Genomic DNA, 14947 nt, shown 5'->3' with positions numbered 1-14947 from the left:
GGGCAGCATAAGATCTCAGCCAAGGTCATGTCCTTCTCTCCAACTCATCATCCATACCATAGGGTTTCCTAATTCTGTAACAGAAAGGCTTCCCATAGCTTCCTACAAGGCCTCTCTATTAAAGACTGCTGTGGGCTACTTGACACTGGCATCAATCAAACTTCCAGATTCTGTGGGTTCAACCTTCACATAAAGTAATCCATGTAGGAAGTAGAATTTGCTGAGATTTGGAAGGAAAAACCCTAAGCTTGTCTTTGCAGTTCACAAATTTGAAAAAAGAAAGCAGGGTTCAAGTGTCAGGGCTGTGTAACCATCATCTTGATTTCCCTCTCCTAGTCCTTGAAACCAATTCATTCAATAATATTTGATATAAATTATACATTCACCAGGGCCAGTGAATGCTTAATTTGTTTATCTGTATATTTTCAAAAGTTCAAAGAGTCGTTAGTGTTCAGCAAACAAAACTTAAACAGATAGTATTGGGCCACTGAATTCACGAAACAGCCTGATATTATTCATATAAATATGGAATTGATTTATCAAATGTAGCGTGACAACAAAAATATTGCAATACCAGTACCTGTCTCTGCTACAGGAACCACCTAATACACTGAAACATTACTCAAAGCAGCCTCATAGACTCAACAAGCATAGATGGCAGCCTGTAGCTGTCTAAACAAACTATGCTATACTAGAGTAATGTTTCAGTGTATTGGTGGTTTCTGCAGCAGAGAGGTAGTGATATTGCAATATTCGACTCTTAATCGATTTTGTATGAAAAGTGTGAACCCCTATTTTTCATAGTACACTTCTCCTTCCGTATTCACGGGCTTAGGACTAGCAACTTTGGTTATTCGCAACACATCTGCCCCTGCTCACTGCATCACGTGATCTCCACCGGCACCATGCCTTATAAAAAAGTGTGCAGCCAGATGTATGCGCAGATCCTAAGTGGTGGCAATTAACTTTCCCAGTTGGTTGTTAGCATTCCGATTTTTGGTGAAGGGCTCAATACTCAATTAATCTGCACATTTATCTTAGCCATGTCCCTAAAACTTAGCAGACAAATCTGGGTTCCATATAGAGATGCTTAAATGTATGCATCCTTTTATAGAAATGACCTCCACATGTTTAAAATCTGCTACTAAATATAAACCCCTTTATTATCAGGTCGTTGGGCATCTAAGCATTTTTACAGTTAGCCTAAAAATATGAGGTACCTACTTGACCTTCCAATCCAGATTAGTTGTTAAATTATCCTCAAGATACCTAATGGTTTCTCAAAATCAGTACATTGTATAAAGCATTAAGACAAGTACACTCAAATCCAGAGAGTGACAGCATGTGATACAGGAAGGTCACTAATTAAAGCAGGTGCTATATATAACAAAAATGCTCCTTGTTCTTTGTCTATGTGAATGTGGCATATATTTTTATGAGGAACAAAATTGTTTTGCACAGAATCTAGAATTATATATCACATGAATAATTGGCAAATAAAAGATACTCTGTCATATGACAAATAATGGCACTGTATTGCAATTTTAGCTCTATTCCCAGTAATCTTCACTCATCAAAACTTTAGGCACCTGCAATTTTACGCTCGCTGTGCAGAATTATATGTGTACCCTTAGGGCAATCCTGAATAGAAATATTCTTCTTCCTTTCTAAAAAGTTACATAAACTGCAGAACACTAGCTTAAAGTTTTCAGCTTGTGGCATCTGATTTACAGTTTCTTTCAATGCTGCGAATTTGTGATTTAGAAGTTTTCAATGTCCCGATAAAGAATTGGCTAGGGGAAGCAGTACAAATGTGGTCTCTTGAAAGCTTTCATTGTTGTTGCAAAAAATAGGAAGAAGAAACAGTTGATGATGCGTGCCTAGTCCTATGTGTTCGCTCTCTCGCTCTCTCTCCAACTCACTACTTATTAAGTTTTTATTTCATTTTAAATATGTTACTCATTTTTCACAGCTGTTCTTTTTTTGTCACCATGCATCATTAGTGTGCATTATAGTTTTTGGGTTCAGACCGCAGTGTTTTAGGTCACCAGTGAGTTTTCTTCTTCACTATTATATTTTATCCCAGGACAAGCAGGCATGATATTCTCACATGTGGGTGACGTCATCTATGGAGCCCCGATGCGGACAGCTTTTCAAGCAAACTTGATTGAAGATTTAAGTTTGCTCTGCTGCTCCACGCATGCGTGCCTTCCTGCTCCACTAGAGGGCGCATCCCCTCCTCGTGGTCTCCAGTTCAAATTTTTCCGTAGAGCCTAGAAGTCGTGTATTTTTAGGCTCTGCCCCAACTGCCTTCTAGCACCGCAATTTTTATTTATTTTATTGATTAAAGTCGCTGTGCGAGTTTTTCTGTTAGTTTTTTCCTGCTTGCCACAAAGTTACCTTCGTTTTGACCGACCCGGAGGCTTCCGGGTCGTCGCGGCCGCGTGGCTACGTGGGCCGCGGCCGGTTTCGTTTTCTATGTCCCGGCCTTTGACCGGTTTCAAAAAGTGTACCCGGTGTGAGCGGCTACTCTCCATCACAGACCTTCATCGCCGGTGCATCTTCTGCCTGGGGGCCGACCATCCAACCAATTCTTGTCCCCAGTGCGCTACTTTCCAGAATCGGGCCCTCCGTCGAAGGAAAGCCCGCATAGCAGATCTTTTCACCGCCGACCAGCCCTCTACCTCGGCCTCGAGGTCGGCCCCGGCCTTGACCTCGGCCCCGAATACCTCGGCACCGCCTTGAGACTCGACCCCGAAGTCCTCGGGAACGCAGAAGTCCTCGGCTCCAGGTAAGTCCCCTCTTCCTTCCTCAGGTTCCGCGCCGGCGAAGAAGCCAGCCTCGGGGACACCGGCGGCGCATGGGGGAAGTTCCATATCTTCGGCTCCGGTGAAGTCCTCCAAGTCCTCAGGACGTGCCTCCACCACCCGGGAATACTCAAAATCGAGGTCGCCCTCGGTGGAGTGCACTGCGGCTCCGGACATGCCCTCAATGCTGTCCGTGCCCGTTTTCCAGGACATGCTCCGAGCGATAATCTCGTCGGAGCTGTCCGCCGCACTGGCCCACCTCCAACCGGCCCCAACCTCGACCTCGCGTGTGCCGGACCAGCCTGAGCCTCGCGTTGAGCCCCCTCGGGGCAAGGTGCGCCAGCCTCGCCGCATCTCATCCTCCTCGGACTCCTCGCCGAGGCACTCGAGACGCTCTCCCCCCATGGACCGCCGCGGGGCAAAGCATCGCTCTAAACTGATCGAGCCCTCGAACCGCCGGACTTCTAAGAAGGCCCGGAGTTCCCCTACTCTACGGGGCCATGCGGGACCGCTGAAGGTGGCGGAGTTATCACTCGCCAACCCTCGGATTCTTCTAACTCCCCCTCGGTCCGGGGCTCCGGACCGAGGTTCTAGGCTTTCGCCGAGGGAGTCCGGGTCCAGGTCTCCGACCCGACATCGGTCGGTACCTCGTACCCCGGCGGCGTCTCCGAGGGGCTCCTCGAGACGACGCAGGTCCTCGACCCCGGAACACTTTCGCAGTGTCTCCCTGGTCTCGGAGCGCGGGTCAGAGCTTGAACCTCGATATTCGAGGGAAGCCTCCCCGTCCTTTTCCGCCCGACGGAGGTCTCGTTCACCGTCCCCACACGGGGCTCCGGGAACGTCCCGCCCCTCCTTCACTCGCTTTGTCCAGGACATGGACCGCGCTCTTGACTTAGACCTTCAGTCCGACTCAAGGTATTCTATGGAGTACCTGGAGGAACTGGATATGCCGTCGCCTCCCAGAGAGTCCTTTCGCCTACCGCTCAACCCGGTACTCTGGCAAGCTTTCATCAGGAATCTGTAGACCCCCCTACATGGTGACGGCTGTCCCCTCCAAAATGGAGTCCAAATACTGTACAGTGCTCTGCCCGGGGTTTGAGCATCCACAGCTCTCTCACCAATCGCTGTTGGTGGAATCTTCTTTAAAAAAGGCTCACCCCTCCCGAGTCTCAGCGGCGGTCCCCCCAGGTCGGGAGGGTCGGACCCTTGACAAGTTCGGCAGGAGACTGTACCAGAACTCCATGATGGCCTCTAGGGTGCAAAATTACACCTTCACCTTTACGTCCTACCTGAAACACCTCATTGGACTGTTAGGAGCCTTTGCGACTGACTTACCGACCTCCCGCCAAGGAGCGTTTGGCCTGCTTCTGGAGGATTTCTCCAACCTACGCCTCCATTTATTCCCTGCGGCCTATATAGTTTATAGTTTATAGTTTATTCAATTTTTGATTAAACGCCTTTTCGATACTACAAAGCGTTGTACAGAGTAAAAAGTATTAACATTTCACAAAAATGACGATTAAACATACTTTCCTATAGTAAACTACAGGAATACAGACCGTACAAACTGGGTAAATGTTGACCTATTTGCCATAGAAACATAAGGATAAGTGGGAAGAAATACACTTGTAATAGAAAAGTGAGGAACATTTAAGGGAAAAACACTTAGGACCAGGGGAACAGTATAAAATTAATAGTTGAGGAAAAGTGGTTCAATTAAAAGCGTCGTTAAAAAGAAAGCACTTTAAATTGCTTTTAAAAGTTTTTAGGTTTTTTTCCATTTTTATATACAAAGGAAGAGCGTTCCAGATTGTAGGGGCTGTAACAGAAAACGTAGTGGTGCGACGTGTACCAATGATTTTTAAAGAGGGAATATTAAGGTTATATTGAGAGATGGATCTTAGAGTTCTTGGGGGGTCGTATGGGATCAGAAGTCTATCTACGAAAGCTGGTGAGTTGGACTGCATTGTTTTAATGGTTTCGAACTTTCCTCCAGGGTGGCGGCCTTTGCTATCGCCATGCGTCGCCTGGCTTGGTTGCGCCTGGTCGACATGGACCCCAACTTACAGGACCGGTTGGCTAACCTCCCTTGTGTGGGCAAAGAACTTTTTGATGATACCATCGAAGCGGCTACGAAACGCCTCTCTGAGCACGAGCGCTCGTTTGCGTCCCTGGTCCGGCCTAAGCCTATGCCGCCCGCGTCCAGGCCGTTCAGGGCCCCTCCGCGCCGCTACCCACAAAAATCTACTCCTGCTTTCTCGTGGCCTCCACCCCGGCGTCCGCAAGCTCACCACCGGGCTCTGCCCAAGTCCCAGCCGCCTACGGCTGCTAAACCACCCCCATCCTTTTGACGGGATACGCGGATGGGGGCTGGCCCCCTCCGCCACAGTCCCAGGCCTCCTTCCCATCGGGAGTCGCCTCAGAGCCTTTTACCCTCGCTGGGAGCAAATCACGTCGGACGCATGGGTCCTTGGCGTGATCTGATCAGGATACTCTCTCAACTTTCGGGAGATTCCTCCAGACAGCCCTCCAAGTATGTGCCCTCCCAATCGGGCTCAGTTGCCCCTCCTTCTCTCAGAAGCTCGAGACCTGCTTCGCCTGCGGGCAGTGGAGGTGGTTCCCCCCGACCAACGGGGGCAAGGTTTCTACTCCCGTTACTTCCTGGTACCGAAGAAGACGGGAGACCTGCGCCCAATTCTAGACTTGAGACGCCTGAACAAATTCCTGATGCGGGAAAAGTTTCGGATGCTTTCCCTCCCGATTCTCTACCCTCTGATCGACGAGGGCGATTGGCTCTGCTCCCTCAATCTGAAGGAGGCCTACACACATGTTCCAGTGCATCCCGCTCACCGCAGGTTTCTGCGTTTTCAGGTGGGAGACCTTCATTTACAATACCGAGTCCTCCCCTTTGGCCTGGAATCGTCACCTCGGGTCTTCACAAAGTGCCTCGTGGTGGTCGCAACGGCCTTGCGCTCTCAGGGCCTTCAGGTATTCCCCTACCTGGACGACTGGCTGATCAAAGCCCCGTCCAGGGAGGGGATTAACTCAGCGACCCGACAGACTATTATTTACCTTCAGGGTCTGGGGTTCGAGGTAAACTTTCCAAAATCCCAGCTGCATCCCTCTCAGTCCTTACAGTTCATTGGGGCCGTGCTGGACACGACTCGCCTCCGTTCCTTCCTTCCTCCTCCGCGTCTGGAGGCGTTAATAAGTCTGAGTCGACGGATTTCGCTGCTGACCTCGGTCTCAGCACGACAGATGATGACGCTTCTGGGCCACATGGCCTCTACTGTCCACGTCATACCCTTCGCCCGTCTCCATCTGCGGATCCCTCAATGGACTCTGGCCTCTCAATGGCGTCAGGATCAACCGTCCCGTGCAAGTGACTCCTTCCTTGCAACGATCGCTCCGCTGGTGGGCCGACTCTTCAAATCTTTCCAAAGGTTTGCTCTTTCTCGCCCCTCCACACAACAAGGTACTCACCACGGCTCAACTCATGAAACCTCCGTTTGAGCCTCTGGACAAATGCCATCTTAAGTTTCTCACTTGGAAGGTGATTTTCCTGCTTGCACTCACTTCCGCTCGGCGAGTTAGTGAGCTGCAGGCTCTGGTGGCGGACCCGCCTTTCACTGTATTCCATCATGACAAGGTGGTTCTCCGCACTCATCCTAAGTTCTTGCCTAAAGTGGTGTCTGATTTCCATCTCAATCAGTCCATTGTTTTGCCCGTATTTTTTCCCAAGCCCCACTCTCATCCCGGAGAGGTGGCGCTCCACACTCTTGACTGTAAGAGAGCGTTGGCCTTTTACCTTCAACGCACTCAGTCTCATCGGACAGTTCCACAATTGTTTTTGTCCTTCGACCCTAATCGCTTGGGTCGCCCAGTGTCCAAGCGCACCTTGTCCAACTGGTTGGCTGCTTGTATTTCTTTTTGCTACGCTCAGGCTGGTCTCGTGCTGCAAGGTCGAGTAATGAGACATAAGGTCTGAGCGATGGCAGCTTCTGTAGCTTTCCTCCGGTCCACGCCTATTGAGGAAATCTGCAAGGCTGCCACGTGGTCTTCGGTTCATACTTTCACCTCCCACTACTGTCTGGATACATTGTCCAGGAGCGATGGCCGTTTTGGCCAATAGGTATTGCGTAATCTGTTTTCTTAAATTGCCAACTTCCCTCCATCCCTTTTCAATTAGCTTGGAGGTCACCCACGTGTGAGAATATCATGCCTGCTTGTCCTGGGATAAAGCACAGTTACTTACCGTAACAGGTGTTATCCAGGGACAGCAGGCATATATTCTCACAACCCGCCCGCCTCCCCGAGGTTGGCTTCTTTGCTGGTTACGTGAACTGGAGACCACGAGGAGGGGATGCGCCCTCTAGTGGAGCAGGAAGGCACACATGCGTGGAGCAGCAGAGCAAACTTAAATCTTCAATCAAGTTTGCTTGAAAAGCTGTCCGCATCGGGGCTCCGTAGATGACATCACCCACATGTGAGAATATATGCCTGCTGTCCCTGGATAACACCTGTTATGGTAAATAACTGTGCTTTATATGTCATATCTGCACATTACACTTTTGGGTGTAGTTCACACTTTATTGTACACCATTTACCTTTAGGACTTTCCAGACTAACACATATTTTAAATTCATACCCTAGGATCGCCGAGGAAGGCTGAAACACGGCCTGTGTCGGGTCCTTTTAAGATATATGTGGTTTTAATCTGCATCATCATTACTGCTTTTAACAAATTTTTTTGAATAAATTATATCCAAAGATCTGAGAACATTGTGTTTCCACAGTTTTGTTGGTTTGTACTGAATAACTGGACTCACATAAATATTAACCAAATGAGTCTAAGACATGCAAGCAGGACACACAAGTCCAATCAATACTGAATAAAGCTACATAGGGCTTAAAGTCTGATAATCATAGGCTCCTCTTGCATTCGGGAGCGCACAGTTTTTTTTCTCTGCCTTCGGGTTATGAGCACAGGTTTTTTTCAACTTGTTTTGAGTTTTTTTAACTCATAAAATATTAATAGAGTATTTCAGGATTGTCAGAAATTATAAAGAGAAAGACCAAAACAGAAGAAAATAATAGAAAAGAAAGAAGGTGGTGGTAAGTGGAATCCACTCAGAGGAAAGAGAAATGAGTAGTGGAATGCCTCAGAATGTGTTGCTTGGGTCAATTCTTTTTAATACGAGGGAAAAAAAAAAAAAAAAAAATTATAGGCAATTGTTAAATTATGCAATAACTTGCAATAAGCTAGCAAAAAGCAACATATGTACTCGTACATTGCCTGTTGGATAATTCATCCATGCACAGAGCAGCGTTTAGCCTTTAATCATGAGGTCGAGAAACATGGACGCTCCATTGCAAAATTGTACCATCGAAGAACAACGTACAGTAGTGCGCTTTCTATGGGCAAAGGGAGTGAAACCTGTGGAAATTTACTGTTGGATATTGACTCAGTATGGACATAGCACCATGAATCAACGAAAGATTTATTGAGTGGATAAAAAGGTTTAAAGTGGGGAAAACAGGTGTAACAGATGAAGGTCATTCTGGTTCCCAACATGAGTAAAAAAAACTCAAAACAAGTTGAGAAAGACCTGTGCTCATAACCCGAAGGCAGAGAAAAAAAAACTGTGCGCTCCCGAATGCAAGAGGAGCCTATGATTATCAGACTTTAAGCCCTATGTAGCTTTATTCAATAGATAATACGATGAAACCTTCCGCCCAATGTGTGGCGGTGGCCAAGAAAGCAAACAAGACGCTAGGAATTATTATAAAAGGATGGTAAACAAGACTAAGAATGTTAAAATGCCTCTGTATTGCTCAATGGTGTGACCTTGCCTTGAGTATTGCATTCATTTCTGGTCTCCTTATTTCAAAAAAGATATAGCGGCAGTAGAAAAGGTTCAAAGAAGAACGACCAAGATGATAAAGGGGATGAAACTCCTCTCATATGAGGAAAGACTAAAAAGGTTAGGGCTCTTTAGCTTGGAAAAGAGATGGCTGAGGGGAGATATGATTGAAGTCTACAAAATCCTGAGTGGAGTAGAACGGGTACAAGTGAATCAAATTTTCACTCAGTCATAAATTTATAAAGACTAGGGGACACTCGATGAAATTACAAGGAAATACTTTTAAAACCAATGGGAGGAAATATTTTTTTACTCAGAGAATAGTTAAACTCTGGAATTCATTGCCAGAGATTGTGGTAAACGGATAGCGTAGCTGGTTTTAAGAAAGGTTTGGATAATTTCCAGGAGGAAAAGTCTATTGTCTGTTATTGAGAAATACATGGGGGAAGTCACTGCTTGCCCTGGACCAGTAGAATGGAATGTTGCTACTCTTTGGGTTTTGGCCAGGTACTAGGGACCTGGATTGGCCACTGTGAGAATGGGCTACTGTGCTTGATGGACCATTGGTTTGACCCAGTAAGGCTATTCTTATGTTCTAAAATTGGGCCTGTTCCTGTAATATGAACTTTCTGGTACCATCGGTGTGACTGGTACAGTTCCCCGGGTAGGCCTATGAGATCTGCACCTTTAGTATCAGGAGACAGATTTGGTATGATTATCTTTCTCTTATATGGAGTAACATGTTTAGTACAGATTGTAAAGAGACTTGCAATCCTTATAGAAACTATGGGTAATTAATCTACTCTACTAGCTAATTCCTTAGAATTATAACAAATCTTGTACAATGGCTTTACAAAACCAAATAGCTCTGAATTATCTGCTTGCCTCCCAAGGTAGTTCATGTGCTATTATTGGTAAAGAATGTTGCACATACATCACAGATTCATATGATGAACAGCAAAGCCATGTTTCCTCGTAAAGCACTTAAGACATGGGAAAATTTCTAAAAGACTGATCATGGGTGCTTTGATTGGCTTACTCCCTTTACTAATTGGGTTTGCAATCTCAGTACACGGGGAAAAGGTTTAATAAGTGCTCTAATTGGCCTTGTATTTCTGCTTCTAATATTCTGTAGTTGTGCCACATGTTTGATGGCAATTGGGAAAAGCTGTGCTCAAAAGATGACAGCTAAACTCACACTAAATCCAGAAAACTGTATTGCCTCGAAGCCAACTCTTTCTTATTGTTTCCTCTAATGGCCTGGAAATGATTCGTCATGCTGTAAGAAAGAAAGACTAACGAGTGATCATGCTGTAAGAAAATAAGTCAGTAGAGCCGGGTGAAGTATAGTGAGTTCCTGAGATTTGTGATGAGAGAACAATGGAGTTTCGAGAGCATTGACATGAGCACAACGAAAATTTAATTAGTTACTTCTATTAAAGCTGTTAAATGTATTTTGCCTTTACTTTTTGATTTACCCTTGCATCTTTATTGGCCATTTTTTAAAGAAACAAAACGTCAAATGTACAGAACAAGCCATTTAGTACACTGGCCACATAGACATCCCATGCAGATTAGTGGGCATCCAAGGAGGCACTGCGGTGAACTTCACATAAATGGCATAAAGGGTCCCAGGTACACATCTCACCATAACCCCCTTATAGTGTGTGGGGAGCCCTCTAAAAGTCACCCAAAACCAAATGCATCCATAGGCGTTGGAACAGGGGAGGCAACAGGGGCCATGGCCCCTCCACAAAAACTGGTGCCCGCCTGCCCTCCCGACTCCGAGGGTTTAACTTAAAATGATCGGGCAGCCACCGTCACGCAGCTTCAAGGAGCAGGCCTGCCCCCGGAAATAGAATGAAGACTTCCGGGGGCAGGCCTTCTTCTTGATGCTGTGCGGCAGTTGCCTGATCATTTAAACTTGAAGCTGCCGAATGATTTTGCTGGGGCTAGGGTGCGCTTTGGCCCCCCCCCAAACAAGATTGAATTCTGCTGCCCCTGACTGCATATAACTGTCTACCACCCCTATAACACTTGTATGCCTGCAGGTTATTACCTATATGTCAGTACAGTAGGGTTTTAATGGGTTCACATATTCCACCACATGTAGTGGTTAGGGCCTGGGTCTCCTTCTCTGGAGTCCACTGCACTAACCACCAGGCTACTCCAGACACCTGCTTGCCGCTCTAATAGGGCTGGCCATTACATCTGCTGCTGCCATAGAGATAGGTATGTACTGTTTCATTCATATCTTTGGGGGGTTGGAGGAGGTCAGTGACCCCTGGGAGAGGTGGGGTAGGGGCTCATGTCTTCATGTCTCCAGTGGTCATCTGGCCAGTTTGGGTACCTTTTCGAACCTTATTTGTTTCTAAAAGAGGTCTAGCCCCAAACGTCTAAATGGTACCCTGGGCATTTTGTAAAATAGTTATCGCTGCAAAATGCCCAAATCCTAAGCCTGCCCTATTCCTGCCCTAAACACGCCTCCTTGAGATTTAGATGCATTGGAGATGAACAGCCTAGAACAGTGGTCTTCGCTAATTTTTGAGCAGGGACCCACTTTGGATTCAAGTGAGCTGAAGGAGAACTGACAAGTATTTGCCCCACACACTGCTGACCAGCATGTGTGACTGACATCTATCCTCACTGGCCTACATCTCTCTCAAGCCTTACACCCCAACCCTCTATCAAACCTTCCTCACCCTATACGTGCGTACCACCTGTCTTTCTACCTCAAATTCCTTGTCTGACTCACTCTCAATCCCCAGCTTGTAATAAAACCAGAAGTGTATATTAATGCATCTTTTATTAGAAGAAAAAAAGTATTTAACATGGTACCAGAATTAAAATCTTCACATAACATGCAATGCAGCTGACAAAAAAAGAAACACACAATAATCAATACTTGAAAACATTTCATCTCCAATTAATGAACTGCAAAGAACATCAACAAAGTACCAAAAACTTTTGTCTGTCTTTTATAGTTGTACTCATAAGTTTATGTATCACTCTCTCTCCACATTATATCCCCCCCAGAACAACTTTCTCTCCCCTATACACCCTCCCCAGAACAAGCATCTCTCTCTCCTATAAACCCTCCGCTGATTAAGCATCCTTCTCTCTCCCCTATTCACTGCCAGTGACCAAGCATCCCTCACTTTCTCTCCTATACCTAACGTGACCATTTATATTTTTCAACAAAACGGGACATCTATTAATATTCAGTCCCGCCCCAAATCCCGCCCTAGCCCCACCCCCAATTTCTTCCATTCATTTTTCATGTACACACAATATCTTATTATTTCATAATGGTAACCATAAAATTTTTAAAAAACCACAAAGCACCCTATACGCAGAGAAAATGTCAATTATTTATATTTGGGGGGTTTCAACGATGTCACCTCAGTAACTATAGAAAAATAGACAAATATAGTGCAAAATATAGACAGCAGATATAAATTCTCAAAACTGACACATTTTTATCACTAAATTGAAAATAAAATCATTTTTCCTACCTTTGCTGTCTGGTGATTTCATGAGTCTCTGGTTGTGTTTCCCTCTGACTGTGCATCTTATCTTTCATTTCTTTCTGCACTCAGGCCCAACAATTGTCCCTTTCTATTCCCTCCCTCCTTCCTTCATATGTCCTTAGTGTCCCCAGCGCCTCCTTCCTATGTCCTTAGTGCCCCCAGTGCCTCCTTCCTATGTCCTTAGTGCCCCCAGATCCAGTGTCAGTTCTCCTTTGTACCTTTGTTCCAGGTCTCCCTTTCTCTCTCTCCCTCCTCTGTTATGATCTTGCCTCTCTCTGCTCTTCCTCAGGGGCTCTCCCCCTCTGTCTGCACCTCCCAAAGTCCTGCTTCTGCCTCCTGTCTTTCCCCTTTGGTCAAGGCCTTTATCTCTCTAGTCTTTCTTCTACATACAACCCCCCTTCTCTGCCGTTTTCTCTCCTTCCTTCATCCCTCCTTCCTATGTCCCCTCACTGTTTCCAGCCTTTGTCCCACCCCCTCCCAAAAAGCCTGCGGGCCTACATCCCCCAGAGCCAGCCTTCCTGCCTCCCTCAGAGCCAGCCTACCTGCCTCCCCCAGAGCCTGCCTGCCTACCTCCCCCAAAGCCTGCCTACCTACCTCCCTCCCCCAGAGCTAGCCAGCCTGCCTGCCTACCTCCCCCAAAACCTGCCTACCTCCCTACCTCCCCCAGAGCCAGCCAGCCAGCCAGCCTGCCTGCCTGCCTGCCTGCCTACCTCCTCCCCCCCCTACCACGGAAAACAAAAGCCTCCCTCCAGGCCCGATTTAGGTCCACCGCCGCTGCTCCTCTGCTGCAAACTACTTGAACCCAGAAGCCTTTCCGACGTCAATTCTGACATCGGAGAGGACATTCCAGGCCAGCCAGGCAGCGATTGGCTGGCCCGGAACATCCTCTCCGACGTCAGAATTGATGTCGGGAAGAAGGCTTCCAGGTTCGAATAGTGGCAGCAGAGGAGCAGCGGCGGTGGACCTAAATCGGGCCTGGAGGGAGGATTTTTTTTTGGTGTGGCAGGGGAGGGACAGGAAGCGATCGCCTGTACCGTTGTCCCCGCGCACAGCTTCTGGACGCTGTCTCTGAAAACGGGACATTTTGGGCGTCCCGAAGCTGTGTGTGGGGACAACGGGACAGGGGATCCGAAAACAGGACTGTCCCATTCAAAACGGGACGTATGGTCACCTTACCTATACCCCTTCCCCAAGTACGCATCCTTTTCTCTCTCTCCCCAACCCCCTTCCCCAAGCAAGCATACCTCTATTACTCTTTCCCTTATCTCACACCCCCAAGCAATCATTGAGCTAGCAAAGAAGAAAAGGAAAGTTGGTGATTGAGCTGAGTTGAATTTTGCTTTTTGGAGCAGAAACATGCAAACTGTTAATATGGGAACCCTCTCCCTATGATTCTCTCCCCCCCAGGAACCTTCCTAGCAGCTGCTCTTTCACTCTTGAGGTCACTGACAGCATCAGTGAACTAAAACATGCTACCTTTAGGCCTTCTGCTACTGCTTTCCACCTATGTGGGAACAGGAAGCAGTAACAGAGGGAAACCTTCTAGGCCGCCAAAGGCAGCGTGTTTAGTGCACTGACGCTGCCGGCAGCCTAAAGAGTGAAAGAGTTGCTGCTGGGATGTAAAGGGGGAAGCAACTCTCAGATCTTGCAGTGGGGTATGGAACCCTTGACAGGTGTTCAGGCTGCCCATATGGTCTGTGCGAGCCACTAATAGCTCATGGGCCATGCAATGAAAACCACTGGCCTAGAAAAATGTCTAGAAAGTAGGTTTTGAAGATGGTGATTTAGACGTTTAGCGATCCAAATGTCCAAATGTCACTTTATTACATTTTTTTGAACATCTGTGTGTTTTGAAAATGAGCCCCATAATGTCAGAAGTTGGAAATGGAAAGTGTTTTGTGATAAATAAATAAGTAAAAGTTTAACTATAAATGAAAATGTTTGCAAAATTGCCAAAACACTGGTTAATGATGTTTTTGTGTATATTCCCCATTGGGGGGAGAGGGCGGGGACCACACTAGGGGCCGGCACCTCTCCTTCTTTTCACCCCCGTACCTCTTTGATTCTTCTCTGGTGCAATCAGCATCTCCACCCTACTGCTCACGCCTACAAAGAACCAGAGAGGAACGGGAGGGGAAGGGAAGTTTGCGTGTGGGCAGAGAAGAGGGTGGGGAGGGGGTGCCCCCCTCCCGGGGTGCTCCCCCTTTCCTGGGGCACCTCTTACCCTCACTATGCCACTGGTTTCATAGTCCACATAAATTTTAAAGGCAAGCTACATTCTGCTCACAAGCTGCAGGTTCCACACTCCTGATGTAAATGACATGAAAATGCATACCTTTACAAGAGGGCAGTAATTTGTTCCAAGCAGGTTTTCCGTCAGTACCAATAACACAAGTAATTGTTGATGGATCAGCAATCTTGTAGCCAGAATCACACTGATAGGTGACAGTTGAACCAAGCTTAAAATCTGTACCAATTCGTGTTCCATTCATAATATTGCCAGGATCAAAGCAAGCCTCCCTTGGTTTCTCTGTTAACACAAACAAATACAGACAGAATAAAGATCAGTCTGCCTCTAACTATGTATAATATGTTTTTTTAACTGCAATTCATAATTAACGCGTCGATTGTGGTGTAGTGATTAATGTACAGCTCTAATAAAAGCTATTATTGGAGCACTTAAACATATTTCAGTAATTTGTGTATTTTTGCATAATTTCCTAGGAATTCCAGGTAAGTAAGAGTT

General features: G+C 46.7%; 1 protein-coding gene across 1 annotated transcript in view; it reads right to left on the bottom strand.

The window, feature by feature from the left end:
* Positions 1–14947, bottom strand: part of CSMD1 (CUB and Sushi multiple domains 1) — a 2397241-nt gene that overhangs the window by 473695 nt on the left and 1908599 nt on the right. The window contains exon 30 of the mRNA XM_033936341.1: positions 14537–14731. Within this exon, the coding sequence (XP_033792232.1) occupies positions 14537–14731 (195 nt within the window). The remainder of the gene's footprint in view (positions 1–14536; positions 14732–14947) is intronic.

Source organism: Geotrypetes seraphini, chromosome 3, assembly GCF_902459505.1.
Source record: "Geotrypetes seraphini chromosome 3, aGeoSer1.1, whole genome shotgun sequence".
Taxonomy (NCBI): Eukaryota; Metazoa; Chordata; class Amphibia; order Gymnophiona; family Dermophiidae; genus Geotrypetes; species Geotrypetes seraphini.
The sequence above is the reverse complement of the archived record's forward strand: the minus strand, read 5'-3'. Positions and strand labels throughout refer to the sequence as shown.